Source organism: Podarcis filfolensis, assembly GCF_964270895.1.
Source record: "Podarcis filfolensis genome assembly, chromosome: 9".
Classification (NCBI taxonomy): Eukaryota; Metazoa; Chordata; class Lepidosauria; order Squamata; family Lacertidae; genus Podarcis; species Podarcis filfolensis.
In genome coordinates, this window is record NC_139610.1 from 40,421,263 (window position 1) to 40,439,332 (window position 18,070).

At 38.7% G+C, this 18,070-nt stretch overlaps 1 protein-coding gene across 2 annotated transcripts in view; it reads right to left on the reverse strand.

Annotated features, from left to right (window-relative positions):
* Window positions 1-18,070, reverse strand: part of ARHGAP10 (Rho GTPase activating protein 10) — a 102,569-nt gene that overhangs the window by 35,040 nt on the left and 49,459 nt on the right. For both annotated transcript variants that reach the window (XM_083631149.1, XM_083631150.1), the window contains exons 14-18: window positions 11,841-11,915; window positions 7,784-7,871; window positions 7,165-7,223; window positions 5,395-5,500; window positions 4,723-4,882 (exon numbers count right to left, since the gene is read on the reverse strand). In XM_083631149.1, the coding sequence (XP_083487275.1) occupies window positions 4,723-4,882; window positions 5,395-5,500; window positions 7,165-7,223; window positions 7,784-7,871; window positions 11,841-11,915 (488 nt within the window). The remainder of the gene's footprint in view (window positions 1-4,722; window positions 4,883-5,394; window positions 5,501-7,164; window positions 7,224-7,783; window positions 7,872-11,840; window positions 11,916-18,070) is intronic.

The following is an 18,070-nucleotide window of genomic DNA, read 5'->3' on the forward strand; positions in this document are numbered from 1 at the left end:
CCCAAGGAGCAGGCGTCTTTTAATTTTGTGACTGCTGTCACCATCTGCAGTGATCATGGAGCCCAAGAAAGTAAAATCTCTCACTGCCTCCATTTCTTCCCCTTCTATTTGCCAGGAAGTGATGGGCCCAGTGGCCATGATCTTCATTTTTTTGATGTTGAGCTTCAGACCAAGATACTATAAACTGTTAAATTCCCCTTGAAATTACAGGTCTGTAAGTCTGATGATACTTGTGGACTCTACCTTGTCCTTGGATACCCAAGTGTCAGCAGTGGTATGGCATGCATTTTCCCAGATACAGATGTTCCTGGACAGGGATAGCCATAGCCAAAGTAATTCATGTTCTGGTTAGATTACTGTAATGCAGGCTATGCAGGATGCCCTTGAAGGTGACTCAAAAACTGCAGCAAAATGCAGCAGCGTGGCTTTTGAGTGGAGTCACAAGCCCAAACCATATTGTACTTGTCCTTAACAATCTACACGGGCTGTCAATGTGTTTTTGGTCTGAATTAATGATGCTGCAGGTGACTTGCAAAGCTCTGAACACCTTGGGACGCAAGTACTTTAAGAAGTATCTCTCCCTGTGTAGTCCTGCCTGAGAGTTAAGATCAGCCAGGGGAACTCCTTTGCAACCCACCATTGGGAGCAGCACATCTGGTGGTGAGCAGGACTTCTCCATGGTGACACCCTGAGCTTAAAACATGGCATAAGCATTCGGAAATGTGAACTGATGTCCACACTGACTTTGATATAATATTTGTGATTTTATTAATACTGACAGTCTTTTCAAGAGGAGAATGTAAATAATTTATTTATAAATGAATAAACTGCTGTTTTGTAAATGCTACTTAATGTTGCAACCTCCTTCCAGGGGCATTTTTGGTGGTAAAGTTATGTATACATTTTAATATAAATAAATAAATAGGAGCGTGTCTTCAGATCTATTGAGAGAGAGAGAGAGAGAGAGACTGTCTCTAATTTCCTTAAACATGGGGAAAGGGGGGGGGGTTATTCCTTCTTTCCTGCATAGTTATTTTGAGAATATGTCAGTATTCTTATAAAAGCAAATGGGTTTTTGTATTACAAAAAAAGGTTTAACAGATAAAGCGTTCTAAAACTACTTAACCACGCTTTTAAGCTTTCAGGTTCGACCCAGCATGTCTGCTGTAAAGTATTATACTGAAACCACATGAGGAAGATATAAGAATACTGATGTTTTATACTGTAAAGTCCTTTCCTTATGAAGGAACTATTATTGTAACAATGTCTAACATAAAGAGGATGTGGAAAACCTGGTTAATGTGTTTTATGTGCATGATCATTTTGTAGATAATTACCACCACGTACTGTAGCATGCATATATTTAAAGGAAGAGAGGCCACCTCTTTCTCCCTTTCCAATGGCCCCTCAGGTTTTCCAGACTCTGATGGCCTAATAAACTAAGCATGATTGAAAACCAAGACCAAGTTTCCTTGATCTGATTTTAACGTTCAGTATTCAATATTCAAAAAGCAACTGAAAGTGTAGACAAGGTGCATTGTTGTTTTTCTGCGGTCTCAGTTTTCATTTACTTCAGTGTTCAAAGTTATGTGGATAATCTATACAATCTGGAAATATCTGAAAAGACCTAAGATTAATTAAAAGGCTATCGTATTTCAAAAAAAATTAGGACAGTGTCAGAAGTTGCTGGATTGGCAGATGCCCCATGTGGTGAGTTACTGAATTGCAGGTGGCAGCTTCTCTGTGAAGTACCTTCAGGGCCTGGGCTGACTCTACCCACCTAAGCGATCCACCTGGGAAGTATAAAAGGCTTCAGATGAGCACTACATGAGCACTGGTGTGAACACAAAGTATTCTTAAAACATATACTTCACTCAATTCTAATGAGCTTTGGTGATCCTTCTTTAGTGCTGACAACTGATTTCCCTGAAGGCTTCTTGCTTGCCTCAGATTTGCTGCCCATAGCCCACTCCTGACACATAAATGCATACACCCCCCCCCTTATTTTTTCCTATCTAACACAAGAGGTATGGAATTTGTGGATTTAACAAATCATCTTAAGGGGAAAACTTCAGAATAAACTATTATGATCTCCGTTTCAACCAACCCGTACTCAGTCAGGCGTAAATACTTTTTGCCACTCTTTAGTACTGGTGTAGCCCTGTGGTTAACAACATGTCTGATAAGTTAAATATCTTTGGTTAAAATTTTAACTGGGCCGTTAACCCACTCCATAACTTCTTAAACCCTTCACCAACAGTTCCTATCTGTAATATGAAGATAATATTGTTGAGCTCATGTAGATGTCATGAGTATTAGTGACACGGTGCATGTGAAGGTTGATTAATAATAAACTAGATTTCTTTCCTACCATGAATTTATTAGCGAGTCTCTTGCATCTTTCCCAATAATAAAAGAGACTTGTCTTAGAATGTCAAGAGTAAGTAGAGTTCCTTTTGCATGGGAGCTAAAGTGCAGCCTCTGAAAAATCCATTTGCCTCTACTGCCACCTCTCTGATTTTACTGTCTGGGAAAATAAAATTAATTTTTAAAAAGAAAACATTTCTAGACTCCATTGATGTGGTGCTTCTATAGACATCTGTCTGCCAGTTTGCCTATAATGAATCTAGCTGAGTCTCCACCATACCAAAAGCAAGCTTTTTGCCAGTCTGGAAAGCAGCAGGAGCGTGTATGTGGGAGAGAAGAGTCAGACGAATAATCAGACACTTTCTGGCAAGTGCAGAAGTGGTGGCAGAAATATAAAAGCAATTAAAAATATTAAAGTAAAATATAACTTATATTTCTCAGAACCCTGAGGAAAGTATGAAGACTGAGCAATAGAAGTCAATACTTTTCATTCTCATTTCCCTGGATTTTTATTTTTTGGAATGAAGATAAATATACTAAGACTACAACCTTAAGCATAAAGTCAACATTAATTTCCTAAAGCAAAAGCAAGAAGTCGGGGGGGGGGAACCCTCTCTAGTCTGGTGCCATTTACATAAATGGTGAGGTAGGACAGCAATATGGATACGAAGGGACCAATGGCGATGGCTTATGAGCCCTTTCTTTGCTATAGCTGCCACTCAAAAGTTTTCAAGCAATGCTTACAAATGTTTAATGGACTAAGTAATGGTGTAAAACTTGCTGTTGCACAATTCATTATTCTATTGTGCATTGATTAGAATAGATTGGCATGTGTTTTGAATAAACACACCTCCAATTCAAGCACGTAAACATGCATCAACCTGGGCACCTCAGTCAACTATTTTATTTAGTTCTGTTTCATTTATATGCTGCTTTTTTTGTCCATGGAATTCAAAGCAGTGCACAGGATTCTCTGGGGTTCAGGCATTGATCAGAACCAGACTTAGATTCAACGAAGTTATTGCATCAAGGGCTTCCAGAACATACCCTGGCATCTTTCTATATGGGCAACAAGTTTCCTTGCCTTTAACATGAGGGAAAGGTTTCTCGTCAATTTGACAATAGAGAATATTTCTGAAATTCAGTGCTTGCCCTCAAAGCTTCTGACATATGAAATATTGATAAGGCATCAAGAATTTTATTGCAATGGCACACAATGTACTCCAAAGCCCATACTGGGGAAAGGGGCAGTTTAAAAGTTCCTAAGAGGCAAGCATGTTCCTGCCTTGAGCACTAAAGGTAAAGGTAAAGGTACCTCTGACTGTTAGGTCCAGTCGCGGACAACTCTGGGGTTGCGCGCTCATCTCGCTCTATAGGCCGAGGGAGCCGGCGTTTGTCCGCAGACAGCTTCCGGGTCATGTGGCCAGCATGACTAAGCCGCTTCTGGTGAACCAGAGCAGCACACGGAAACGCCATTTACCTTCCCACCGGAGCGGTACCTATTTATCTACTTGCACTTGACATGCTTTTGAACTGCTAGGTGGGCAGGAGCTGGGACCGAACAACGGGAGCTCACCCCATTGTGGGGATTCGAACAGCTGACCTTTCGATCAGCAAGCCCTAGGCTCTGTGGTTTAGACCACAGCGCCACCCGCGCTTGAGAACTAGGAGGCACTAAATTCAATTGGGTCCAATTGGGCAGCATGGGAGAAAAGCTGAAGCAGTGGATACTGAGAACCAATGAGCCGGAAATGAATAAGATTCTATGAAGTCACATGTGAGTTAAATGGGAGATTGTAGTAGGGAGAAAATGAAAGTGAACAGTTTAGAGAAAAGGATAGGTTGCAACTGAAGTGCTTTACGCATAAACAGACCCTATTGAAAAGGGGGGTGGCATTTAATGGTGTTGGGACTTCTTTCAAATTTTCATATTATTTGAAGAGCTAGTATTACTGTATTACACAAGTAACACAAGAAATAAGACAATATCATGAACATGGAATAAAATCAGTGTGAGTCACCTGTCCAAGAAGCCCATTACACCCTTTTGCAAGACATTCCATTCACCCTTCCACCAGTTTCCTGGGTTTTCTCTCCAACAGTCTGTAAACAATTTGCCCACTAATCATTTGTAATGCTCACTGAACAATTCCCCCCTAAAGTTTTTTGGGGGGACTTCTGTAAACCTTTTCCCCAAGCTAGCAGATACCTTTTATGTGGATGATATTATTTTGACAAGAAAAAACAGCAATCATTCTGAACATAGGAACACGTTATACCTCATGTTGCTAAATAAATATAAACATTACATATTGTGGAAAAAAAGCAAAATCCTCCCTGCTTCTCCCCATTTACCTTATCATGGTTTTCAATTAGGATCTCCACTACAATATTCTGAAACTTCAGGTCCATGAGGGCAGCCACAGTTTCTTCCTGTGGTCGCATTAATGTTGGTCCAAACACTACTCCTAAATTTGCTACAGTCATGAGATTCTTCTTGGCATGCTTTGAAACGCTTTTGATGAACAAAAAGAAAAAGAGAACATTCAAAATTATGAAGTTATAAAGCAGAACTTTCAAGGTGGGCGGGAGGAGATTTCCCTAGCTGAACTTGTATAATGGTTTCCCCACTTTTTCTTTCCAAGTTTTTAAATAGAAGAAAACCTGATAGTTACACTCTAAAACCAAATGAATCTGAAGATACACCAATACATTAGACTATCACAAGGAAGCAGTGTGAAGCCAATTTAAATTTACCAATGAATCTCCAAAGATCTACAAAAAAACCCCTCTGTTTATCTTTGATCAAACCCACAATAAACATCTAACACTGTTAAGCAAACACTTGGATGACTTCATCAATGGATTGCATTTCAGCTTATTTCTTCTAAGAAACGTATAGAACAAGACAAGCTTCACATCTGTGTTGTAAATTATGTTCCTGTATAGAACAGAATCCAACTCTGAACATAATTAAGCCTACTTTTTTAAACATCTGAGAACTAAATTAGAAGACAAGATGCTTACTTTGCTAAGTGTTTCACCAAAATATTGAGCATTTCTTTGTTCTTGTCTGGAAGTTTATGAACCAAGAAATGGATAGCGTTAACACGGGACTCGGGGGTGCCACTTTCTACATAAAAGAATGAAAGAGTAATTATTAGTCATACATTTGACACAACATACATTATTGATAAAAAAAGAAAACTAAGTATTTCCCCATTTCTCCTTATTCCTGGCTTTCTCTCTTTTTTGGGGGGGGGAAGTATGGTATTTTAGTTATTGTTTCTTTTCTACCCTCAATATTTTTTTTAGATCAATGCTATTAATTTGGTTGGCCACTTCCATTTCTCTAGAAAGAAACTGCAGAGTAAGAAATTATATTACTGTAGCAGAATGACCTTTTTATTCTCTTGACATAGTGAAATCAAATCAAGCAGAGGCATCTGCTAACGTAAGAGAAGGCGAGGCAATTTTCTTCAATTCCCTCTTCCTGCTGCTGTGTCTTCCTGAATATCTGTTCCAGAGGGTTGCAGGACCCACAGGAACAGTGTGGAAGATGAGGCAGGGGGGGTGCAGGGGAAGGGAGTAGGAAATCAGGGAGAAAACACTTAGGGGTAAGAGAAATGGGGTAAGGAAACAGGTAACAAAGGAAAGAAGGTGCTAATGGAATAGCAAGGGGAGACATGGGCCAGAAAGGCTCAGGCTGAGTAGCTACAGTATAGTTGCTATAATCTTCATATTGGAAAAGAAGAGAAATGATGCTGGTTGTGGAATCTAATGTCATTGCATCGTAACTACAGGTGGTAATGAGAATGAAGAGGCAGCACAGGTGGGTTGAGGCAGAACGTCTCTCTCATGTACACAGATTTGAACTAGGTAGTCAATCTTTTGCAGCTGTTCTGCATTGTGCCTTGTGTGTTCAGCCTACTTAATATAACAATGAATAAACGAGGCTAACCAATGAAAGGGTAAACTGTCTGTTGCACACCTTTTAAAAAATAATAGCGACTTCATTGCTTTACGGAATATTTTAATTTCACTTGCCTAGGTATCTCATTGATATTTTGCCAAAATCTGCTGCCCATAATGTCTTTTTCACCTTAAAATGAATTATATTTCTGCAGCTGATGTGCTGCCTTCTCCAAGTCTTCCTTTTAGTTGATAAAAGTTTAACACCACCTGTACATTCATGACTTCTAGGAACACATAAGAATCACAGAACTGCAGAGTTGGAAGGGAGTCATTTAGTCCAACACCTTGCAATGGAAGAATATGCAAGTGGTCCATACAGGGTTCGAACCTATGACCTTCATGCTATCAGCACCACACTCTAACCAACTGAGCTTGGGATATGGACCTCACAAGGATCTCAGTGCAAAGAAATATCAGGCAATAGGAGATTTTGAGATGTAAAGATTTATGTGACACTACCATTTCTGGGGTATATTATTTTGCAGGGGGAGGAGGAATTAACAGAGACATGAAAAGGTACTTCCACAGTAAGGCTAGCACTAGTTTTAAAGTAAGCTAAACAATGTCGTAGGTAATATTAAAACTTTAAGTATATCCAAGACTGTCAGTGTTTTACTGCATGAGGCTATTAATATGCAGATCATTTTTATGTATATAATATATTGAGGGGAGGGAAGAAAAAACAGTTTTCAAATGATTTCCATGTAAAAAAATGTTTGAGTTAATTTACTCAAAGAAGAAATTTAATTGAAGCTCTATTCTCTGATCTCCATCGTTACTGTTTTAAAAGAAGTAAGATGTTTTTGTAAGTCAAATATTTACTGGCAGGAACGATGAACTCTCCGTGTAAATCATACGTCATCAGGGGCTCTGGAAGGCTTCTGTTAAGACAAACGGTGTGGAATTATTAAGAATGCCTATTAATATGTATTACTATTCCAAGTACAAACACGTCCAAATAATAAAATCCATATACTTTCTCCCACCGCATTTGGTGCACTTTTTATAACAGTGGGAGGAATCCCCATCTCACCAGATATCCCCTTGGGTATCATCCCCCTGGTATACAAAAGTGGGGGGAAGCGTTGGGTATTCTTACCAGGGTAAAGAAATCAGGATCCTTACCCCACAGCCCATGTGTTCTGCAGGACAGTCCATAGGTGCAGACTATGAGAGTTTTATTTTTAATATTTCCACAAACTGCAGTGTCATAACCTTCTATAATAAATTTTCACTTTTCAGTGGAACAGTACAATATTTAAATCAGGCATAGGCAAACTCGGCCCTCCAGATGTTTTGGAGCTACAACTCCCATCATCCCTAGTGGTCAGGGAATTGTAGTCTCAAAACATCTGGAGGGCCGAGTTTGCTTATGCCCGATTTAGATCTTCAGTATGTCATAACTAAGTTAGATTACAGTAACTTTAAAGCTTAATGTTACCTTAAGTATAGTTTCATTGCACTTGTTATTGTCTTCACTTCCCATTCCATGGAATTTTCCAAGTCAACTTCATTACTTGTTTTTGCATCTAGAAAATAACCCACAAAAAGTGGGGGGGGGGAGGAGAGATTAGATTTGTACATGGGTTGAAACATTCATTGATCCCATTGGGAGCAAGCAGGCACTAATCTAATATTACTCTTTCAATCATGGCATCTCTTCCAATGCAAACAGCCAACCTCCTCTCCCAACTTAATGCATATCTTGTTGATAGGCTGTGCACCACAAAAAAACACCACAATAAACTAGACCAAATTATGTTATTCCATGTTGCTCCCATGAAGTGTAATTGTTTGTTGTTAAAGGAAATGGAGTGGGGAGGGACATCTAGGCAAGCAGTGGGAAGCTAAGCTTTCTTGCAAGTGTTCAACAAGAGAAAATGCGCAATGTGCTATCAAAAAGGAGAGCAAAAGGTCAACATCATTGTCCAGTGATCAAATAAAAATAGCTTTTGTTTGAAAGTGCTGTTTCAGATGTTGATACTTCCAATCAACACCCAAATGTTTGAATAAAGAAGTGCCCATCCCAGCATACAGATCACATATTCAACTAATGGAAAACAGACTTTTACGCAATAAGAAATTTAAGCTAATTTTATTTCATTACCTCATTAAAAAGAAACTTAAGAAATTGTTTGTGCAGTGACACTTTGAATACTCGCCCCCCCCAGCCTTCCCAAAGTGTCACTGCACAAACAATTTCTTAAGGCTGCAGGGGGCAAGTATTTTCTTTTATAGTAATAATAAACCTTGCTGCTCAAGAGCAATATAGTAAAAACATATTCACATGTAATGCCTGTTTCTGTGCAAGAAATTGCTAGAAAATATTCACTAAAGCTATGGCATCTAACCAGAACACGGGGGAGTATGCTGCAGAATGAAGCTATAATTAAAGGGAGTGAAGTAATGAGTGAGTTATACTTCCACATTTCTTCTTTTACCATCAAACAACTCAGTCAATGTTACACAATACATTGGCCACCATATCAATTTCATTTCCTGTAAGTAGGAAGTGGCTCAGTAAAACTGAGCTCTAAAATGCCTGACTGATCAAACACCACAGATTCTTCTTGACAAAGAAATGAAACTGCATTGACGATTTCTTTAAAATATAATCCTGTTTTATCTTGAAGATAGCGTGTCACAGTCCAATACATCACAAATTGACTGAGGAACTTTGTGATTTAAAAAATATATACATGTCAATTTGTTTTTTCTTATGGTGAGTGATAGAAAATTTAACAAAAACTAAAGCAGTAGTAACTGACACCAATACATTTTAGATTTCACATATAACTGGGCTTGCCAGAGCAACAACAAATCAAATTAGGTCTCCTTATTAAAGGTGTAGTCCTTTCTAACAGAAACCAAGTAATTCTCTTCTAATAGCTATGCCAACCAATTAATTCTTATAACTGAATATTCTGTCTAATTATGTCAATTATTTAAACTTAATTTAAATAATACAAATCAAGTAACATTTTCGACCAACTTGCAAGCATTAACTACTATCCAAAAGGCATGCCTAATTTTGTTCTTGTCTTTCAGCATGCTATCCTCTTCCAAATCTTGAAATGTCTGAGCAGAGCAGAGCCTGGGGAAAGGGAGGGGGTGAAGGCTGAGAAAAGGAGAGAACTCCCTTCTACTCCTCTGTAGCTATCTGGGTAAGCTCTCTCAAGACAGAAAGCTGATGGGGCTTTGTATCCAACCCTTCTCACCAAGAACTAAGCCAAAACTGGTGCTCTGAACCAAAATGATCCAGAACTTGAACCCAGGAAGTGAGCTGCATGGGGGACAAATGGGAAAAGAGTTGAGTGTTAGTTAGAGCCCTCTATTTCCCTATACACATACCCAACAAATTTGGTGGGCATTTTGCTAGTTGATATATTATATAGTTACATATGAAGATGATGTGTTGATTGTTATTTAGGGATTAGTATAGAGATCTTTACCTAATGCCCATTAATGTTCTGCAGGTAAGGGAAAAAAATGTATTTGAACAAAACAAACTGGATCAGATTTTTGTTTGTTCTGTTACCATACCATGGGTTGGGTCCAGACTTCCAACTGTTGACAATGAATTCCTCCATTAAGAGATCTATAAGCTCAGGATATGATCTGAAGGAACATGAAGCCACTACTTTGCTGAAGCTAACCTGGTCGTGCTTGAATGTATGACCAGCTTGGAACTACATGTAAACTACCTTGGGTTAATGATAAAAGACAGGTGGTATATAAATAGACAGCAACAGCACCACAGTGTGTTTGTTGGGGTGGTGATTCTATATTGCATGATATCCACAGTCAAGACCAGTTTTGTGACTGGTGCGTACAGCACTCTTTCAAAACTCAAAATGTGGCAGCTGGTTCAAAGAGATTGGCAGCCCCTGGCCTACTCATAAAACAGAATGTGATACTTGAGTGAATTAACTGTATCACTTTAGACCACAGGTGAGGGATTATATGTCTGAAGATTCCCCAAAGTTGAAAGCTCCATTCTAATTGCATTATATTAAGTGGAACTATATGACAGTACACGCTTGGCTGAAAAACACCTTTGCCTCCCAACAACTTATGCAGCAGTGCAGAGCTTAAAGAAAGCGCAACTGCATAAGAATATGTGACTATCTAAACTCTCAAAGTATTTATTTAGCTAAAATTATTTTCATAATATCACAGACCTAGATCAGCAAACCTCCCTTTAAGGTAGTTCCCTTTTCATTTGAATGCGATAATTCACTTTTTTTTATTCATTCCAAATGAACATGGAACTGCCTTCAGTTGTTTCTTTGCTATTTTAAATATCCCAGGTGTATTCTTAATAGCTAAACAACTTCCTTATGGAAACTCTGAATTCCAGAGCAACCACCCACATCTATTTTGTTTCACTGGCTTTTGATAATCTTCTTTTTCAGTTCCCAATACTTCCCGATGCTTCAAGATTCAGGGAGGTTTATATGCCGTCTTTGAACACCACAAAATTGCTAACAGTGATTAAAGATATCAAGTAAATTAATATTTAGCAACATCATTATGACAAACTGACATGACATGGGATACAAGATCTCAAGCCTGACATGCTATCGTAACTCCTAATAGACAGCCTGTTAAAACAGAGCCATACAGGTGGCAAGGATTTGACAGCAGCATATAATATAAAAGTGCTTTGCCATTCACATAATGTCTGGGGTAATGAAATGAATTCACTTGCTGGCTTCCTCTAGTTTTCTCTGCCAAAGAACACTGTGTTATCAGCACAGATGGAGCATGCATGGTTCTGGAGAGGAGCCTGTTGCAAACTAGCTTCTCTGAATATCAATGAATCCTTGAGAATCAGACCCATGCTGCTGTGAGGTGACAGGTCTGGGAGACTCAGAAAACTGAAATAATCCCAGTGGTCTCATCTGACTGCATGTATTGTCAAGCGCTCTGGACAAGAAGTCTGGAAATAACGCAGTTTTGACTGCTGTGGCGGGGTTAGATGATAGGCAGGTGAAGAATTTCATCTAAGTACCCATACCTTGGGGAAGGTGGTAAGGTGCAGCCAGAATTGTGGGTTGGGATAAAGAGAAAGTTAAAACTTCACAAAAAATGGTACTAGAGAAAACTTCTTACAGGATCACTACCAATCAAAATAAGAAAGGATATTAACATATAAGGTGGGCACTTAATAGATGTGCAACAATATTCAGCTACGAAATTTAATCTGAAATAATTCATTCATTTACTCTCAATTATAGTCAATCTTCTATCACACATTATATCACTTTTCCTCTGGATATGAAGCTACAAGCTCCTTTGATCTACTTTAAGAATTAGTTTATGTGCCATCTATGATTTATCCAAAACAGTATCCTAAACATATTAGGGACCAAGATTCTAGAAACCGAAATGCTATTCACTTTAATCCTTCCGTAAGTTTTTATCCAGTACAAACGGGCTGAGTATGGCATGGCAGAAGAGGACAGAAAAGGTGGATATAAAAATAAGAGGCATACCCATCAACAAATTCAGAAGTCTCTGGACCCTTGAACTCACCCCCACAACTCTGTACAGTCCTTGGTCATTTATACCTGGTGGGGATACAAAAGCATAACCCAAAGGCATTAGAAAGGTAAGCTTTAAAATGTCTCCTGAACAATCAATCTCAAAAATGCATTCATTATCATAACTTCTATAAAAAGGATGGAAGACACCTAGGAAAGAGAAGGTAAGTGGCAAACATGCTTTAGACTTATTATATTTATTTACACAACTATTGAGAATTAATTTTTTTAATCTTGAGTAAGAGGAATGCACACCTTAATTTAAAAGTCCTGAAAAGACACTGAGATTTCATTTCATGGATATGGTAAGTTGAGGGACTGCGGCAGCTTTGGAGTCTCTAAACAGGAACATCACTCATACACATGCATCACTGAAAACATTTTCATATGTTCAACGCCTTTCTCTCTGGATGGTCTAGGCTGTAACGTATGGGTAATTTGTCCTCAGTTACAGCACACAGCAAAATAACCAATTCAGAGAAAGCTCCTAAGAACAAGGCAGTGGTCAACAATTGTCAGGCTTTGGGTCAGATTTGGCTCACTGTTCACCAACTGCTAACACCACATTGTTTCCCATAACATGGCTAAAGATATAACATACCAGCTCTCTCTCAACATGCATTCCAAATCTGCCACCAGCTGAGCTGGAATTCTCACCCACAAAACCAGGTGACAAAAGGAAAATGGGGGAAGATTCAAGAAGGAAAGAGAAGGATACCAGTAGCAAGGAAACAGGCATCTCTTAACTATAAAGTGCCTACTTTAACAGAAAATAGTAATTTCTGTGGGATTTGTCTTCCTGTCACTTCAGTACTAACAAAACTTGTGGCAAACCGACCACCCATATATGAATAAAAAGCCTGAGGCATGTGTAAATATTCATCTACAAGTATGTCTGATGCCTTCATGAAAATTATTATGTAACACAAAGCCCAGAAGGATTTAACTGGAAGTACTTTTAACTATGTAGATACATTCTGAAGACAAGAGTAGGATCAAACTACATTTCCCCCCCATTAAACATTGTTTTATCACTGATATGATTGGGTGTACCAAAACCACAATAACCACTTTTCAATCAGTAGAAAATCAATCTCTCTCTCTCTCTCTCTCTCTCTCTCTCTCTCTCTCTCACACACACACACACACACACGATACTTTGTACAAGTACTTGTATAATTTATACCATCACATTCCTCTTCCTAGTATATCCAGCATGAACTGCCCAAAGAACAAAGCAGGACTGAGTAATGGAACAATTGCAATTTCTATGCAGCAATTATGAATAGCCTTCTCTGAAGTCCAGAGACAGAAACTGGAAATCTAGGCTATTTGTACTTTCAAGATGTTTTTGTACATATTATTGATCACTTTCAGACTCTGATTTTGTTAATCAATGTTACTTATGCAAAGTTCTGAGCATCCCCATCTAGGGGAATGGAGTTATCACAGTGCAGGGCAGTATCATACAAGTCCTACCACCTCCATTCCTAAGCCTGCATTTTATAGATGAACTCTTGAAACTGTTTGTCACTTGCTACACATATGCTCATCAACATACCTTTGTCAAATGAACCAAATCCACATAGCTATGACTTCCAAAGTAAAGTCTACAAGATGTCATACCCCAGAAACCTGGACAGAATTTTGGTTACATTGCAGAATACTCACTCTCATTCCTCTTAGTACTATTAGTTTAATAAAACAGGCTGGCTTTTATAGGATCCCCAAGCCCATGACTGGCTCATGAGCCCTCAGTAGTGTGCATACAGCTCCTGTCATAAATCCAAGTGATAATGAAACCACAAAGCAGAACTTGAGATTTAATCAAAAATTTGATGGCATTACATAGTGTAAATCAGGGGTGAGGGATCTTTGACTGTCCAGATGTTGCTGAACTACAACTCCCGCCAGCCCAGCAAGCATGGCCAATGGCCAGGAATGGTGGGAGTTGTAGTTCACCAACAGCATGTTGCCCATAGGTTCTGCACGCCTGTAAACAGTTAGGAAAGTGTAATTCTTCAACTCAGATCTCAAGGGCAGTTTAAAATTTAATAAAATAAAGGAGGGAAACCATGAGGTAAAGGAAGATATTTCACTTTTTCATGTCATTTGCATCCCAAAACTTTTTTTAATTCATAAGGGAAAGTTAGATGCTGATACAGAGCCTGCTACATCACTAGGTTTAATGCTACAAAACTGCACAGTAAGAATCTCAAAGAGTTGAAAACATTCTTGACAACCAATTCAGCTTATTGTTTGTGTACGTCTCAAAAGTTGCAGCTCTGATTGTGTATTGATTTTCTGAGTTGCTAACATTACAGACATTAAGAACAAGTATGCTGACTCAAGAAACTGGTGACTTCAGTGGATACCACAATAAGGATCCAGGCCAAGCCTGAAGAACCATATGAACATGCACTACTATAGAACCATATCACAATAGTCATAATGAAAACTCTAAATAGGTAACTATATAATTGGTTAGATGGCTGCCCCTCAACCATTAATTACAATAGGTAAGGCATAATAATGAATGATAATTTTTTTTGGAAAAAATATACATGATTTTGTTGTTGTTGTTTAGTCGTTTAGTCGTGTCCAACTCTTTGTGACCCCATGGACCAGAGCATGCCAGGCACTCCTGTCTTCCACTGCCTCCCACAGTTTGGTCAAACTCATGCCAGTAGGTTTGAGAACACTGTCCAAGCATCTCGTCCTCTGTCGTCCCCTTCTCCTTGTGCCCTCCATCTTTCCCAACATCAGGGTCTTTTCCAGGGAGTCTTCTCTTCTCACAAGGTGGCCAAAGTACTGGAGCCTCAGCTTCAAGATCTGTCCTTCCAGTGAGCACTCAGGGCTGATTTCCTTAAGAATGAATAGGTTTGATCTTCTTGCAGTCCATGGGACTCTCAAGAGTCTCCTCCAGCACCATAATTCAAAAGCATCAATTCTTCGGCGATCAGCCTTCTTTATGGTCCAGCTCTCACTTCCATACATCACTACTGGGAAAACCATAGCTTTAACTATATGGACCTTTGTCAGCAAGGTGATGTCTCTGCTTTTTAAGATGCTGTCTAGGTTTGTCATTGCTTTTCTCCCAAGGAGCAGGCGTCTTTTAATTTTGTGACTGCTGTCACCATCTGCAGTGATCATGGAGCCCAAGAAAGTAAAATCTCTCACTGCCTCCATTTCTTCCCCTTCTATTTGCCAGAAGGTGATGGGACCAGTGGCCATGATCTTAGTTTTTTTGATGTTGAGCTTCAGACCATATTTTGCGCTCTCCTCTTTCACCCTCATTAAAAGGTTCTTTAATTCCTCCTCACATGATTACCTGGCACAATAATTTGGTACTGTCTGAAAACACAATACATTTTCTAAGAGTATCTGATGGCAGCTATTAAATATCTTCCCTAATATGCTGAATATTAAAGCCAAACACAGAAACAGATGTAGGACTTTCCCAACATATTTTTCTTTGACTATAGCAGCTGAAAAATCCACCAAAATTGCATGAAGGGCCATGTTAATTGGTGGGGTGGGGGGATTTTTAACCCTTTCTTACCATACTATAGCCCAATAGAAATGGTCCCTTAAGATCGTTGGCTGGTGGTATAGAAGGCAGGTACACTACGTGTACCTACCTTGTAGCAGCTGGGGGGGGTGATTTCTATTGAGAAACAGCATGGGGGAATTAATACCCACAAGCACCACACCCCCAGTCAAATTGTGTCCCTTGCCACCTCCCCCACTTACCTAAAGGAAAAGGCATTGGGAGAATCTATCATATCTATTCCAGCAATAAAAGAACCTTAATCACAAGGTAACTTACTTTCAAAAAATTGGGGATGCTGTAAGAACCAGTTGCTGACTTTATCTCAGCCAGAAATATTAGTAGGAAACTTAGTATAAAAGACAGCACATTTTTTGTTCAGCTACTAGTAGCATTCTTTGGAAACAGGGTATTTCTAACATTGAGAAAACAAATCCATGGCCATTGATGCAACTCTGTACAAGTCTCCTTGAGGGTTGTATAATACAGAGTAGGGTCAGTAGCACCCTTCTTTCCCGCTTCAATACCACACTTACAACTTGTAGGAGTTATCACTTTCTTCTTTTTAAAACCAGTCTTTATGTATGATGAAAACCTTCACCTAATAAATTTCTCTGTTTCAGACTGCTGTAAAAGCAAAGGTGCAGGGTTGGTGAAAATGTGACAATCCTTAGCATTTATTTGGTGGACTCCGCTGTAAATTCTCCTCCCTAACAGATATGCCTGAGGTCTTTTATTATCTTGTATCTCCAAAGCACCACTAGCAACTTTGAGGCAAAAGGCTTACATATGAATATTCTAATATTTATTTAGAGGATCAAAAAAAAAAACATTTCACTGATACCACAGCAAACCTGTAGTATATTTATTTTTTTAAAAGAGCATTAGTTTGTGACAGTAAAGTTAAATATACTACAAGCACATTTTGAAGAGCAAAATGTTTATGTGACTGGCATCCACAGTACTCCTGCAAAACTATTCTTTAAGGTTTTTATGATTCATTGCATAAAAGATCACCTATCTGCTGGATAAATCGCGTTTTTTCTCCATCGGGAACTTTCCCCCCAGTTTCTCACAAATGAAGCAAATATACATTTGCTACAGAAATACAAAGAATGACAGCTTACTGCTGCCCTCTATCTTCACAAAATGCATACTAGATGTTTGTCAGAGAAACTTAATGAATTCTAAAAAGGAGGAAAGAAAAATGTACACCAAACATATAAGATATACAATGAACGTGGATACAGGTAAGTCTGAGCTGCATAAACAATGTCTTTTACCACTGCTACTATTCACTACGTTAAAACATAACATAAATCAGTATGGAATTCTTATGAAGCTGTTCTGTGTTGGATACTTAAGGGTAAGTGATAGTTGTGTCCTACGGATGTTAAGCCACGTCATACTATATACTAGATCAATGGTTACTGAAGCTCCCCACCCCCTTGAAAATTGATCTGGATAAGTTATTGGAAAATCCAAATAAGAGGAATTAATCTGTCTAACTAATCATGCCCTTATAGTATTTCAAAGGGTCAGAAGATACTGCAGCCTCATGAAGGAAAGGTGATGAGATATACAGTGCATGTCAAAAAGTACAGTGAAATAAATCAATCTCACATTGATTCACTGGGCCCCAAGTTAAGACTAGGTATCTGAAATATTTAATGCAGATCTCAAATTGACTTAATACTTTTTAATTATACCTTGCTCTTATAACTGAATTCAAGTTAATGCTTGCTTCTGCAGTTAAAGAGAAATGTTTAAGTAAGAAGGTCTGATCCACATAATCTAAAAAACGCAGGATTAACACTTAAAAATTATCCTGCTGTTGCCCAAAGAGCTGCCTGGTTAGGCTTGTCAACTTAATATTCCATTAGGTATGTAGAAATCCTATTTAGTGCTTCTGTACCATCTTCAAATGTAAATTGGTGGTGCATTGACAAGAGCTATGGCAAAGTAGAATGACAGTAAAGCCACATGAAATGTTAGTTTAACTAAGCCCCAAATAAATATTAAGTTTTCTGATGCATGATTCCAAGTAACAGAGACCGCTATCTGCATCCCCTCCCACTGTATCCCCTCCCAGTGGATTTCAAGAGCGAATCTCCAGGTTGCGATTTGGCAACCATAATCAGAATATATGCAGACACAACTGTTATACACATACACACACACACACACACACACACACACACACACACATGTATTCCATCACAACAAAGCTGCTACATCTGGGAATAAAACCTTAGGTTTTTTGTTGTTTTTTTTTATAAAAAAAGCCTGCAGTAAGAATTTATTTAGAAGATATATCCTGAACAGTCATTACTTTGTAAGAAGCAGATGAAGAACAAAGCTCCAAGTTCTATTACTATTATTATTATTATTATTATTAACAGCACTAAAAAGTAGCACAGCATAAAGATGGCTCGCATTCAAGTTTTTCAAATATTTTCTAATTTTGACTGAAGCCTTGTGAAAAACCGCACACACCTTTACAAAGAGCGGCAGTACCATGGCAGTTAACTGCATGAGCTGTGAACTGGCAAGTTCTCAGTTTAGCGATGAATTCACTAGCTGTACTCACATTTCATGGTAAGTCATGGCTAATGGTTACCATGAATGCTCA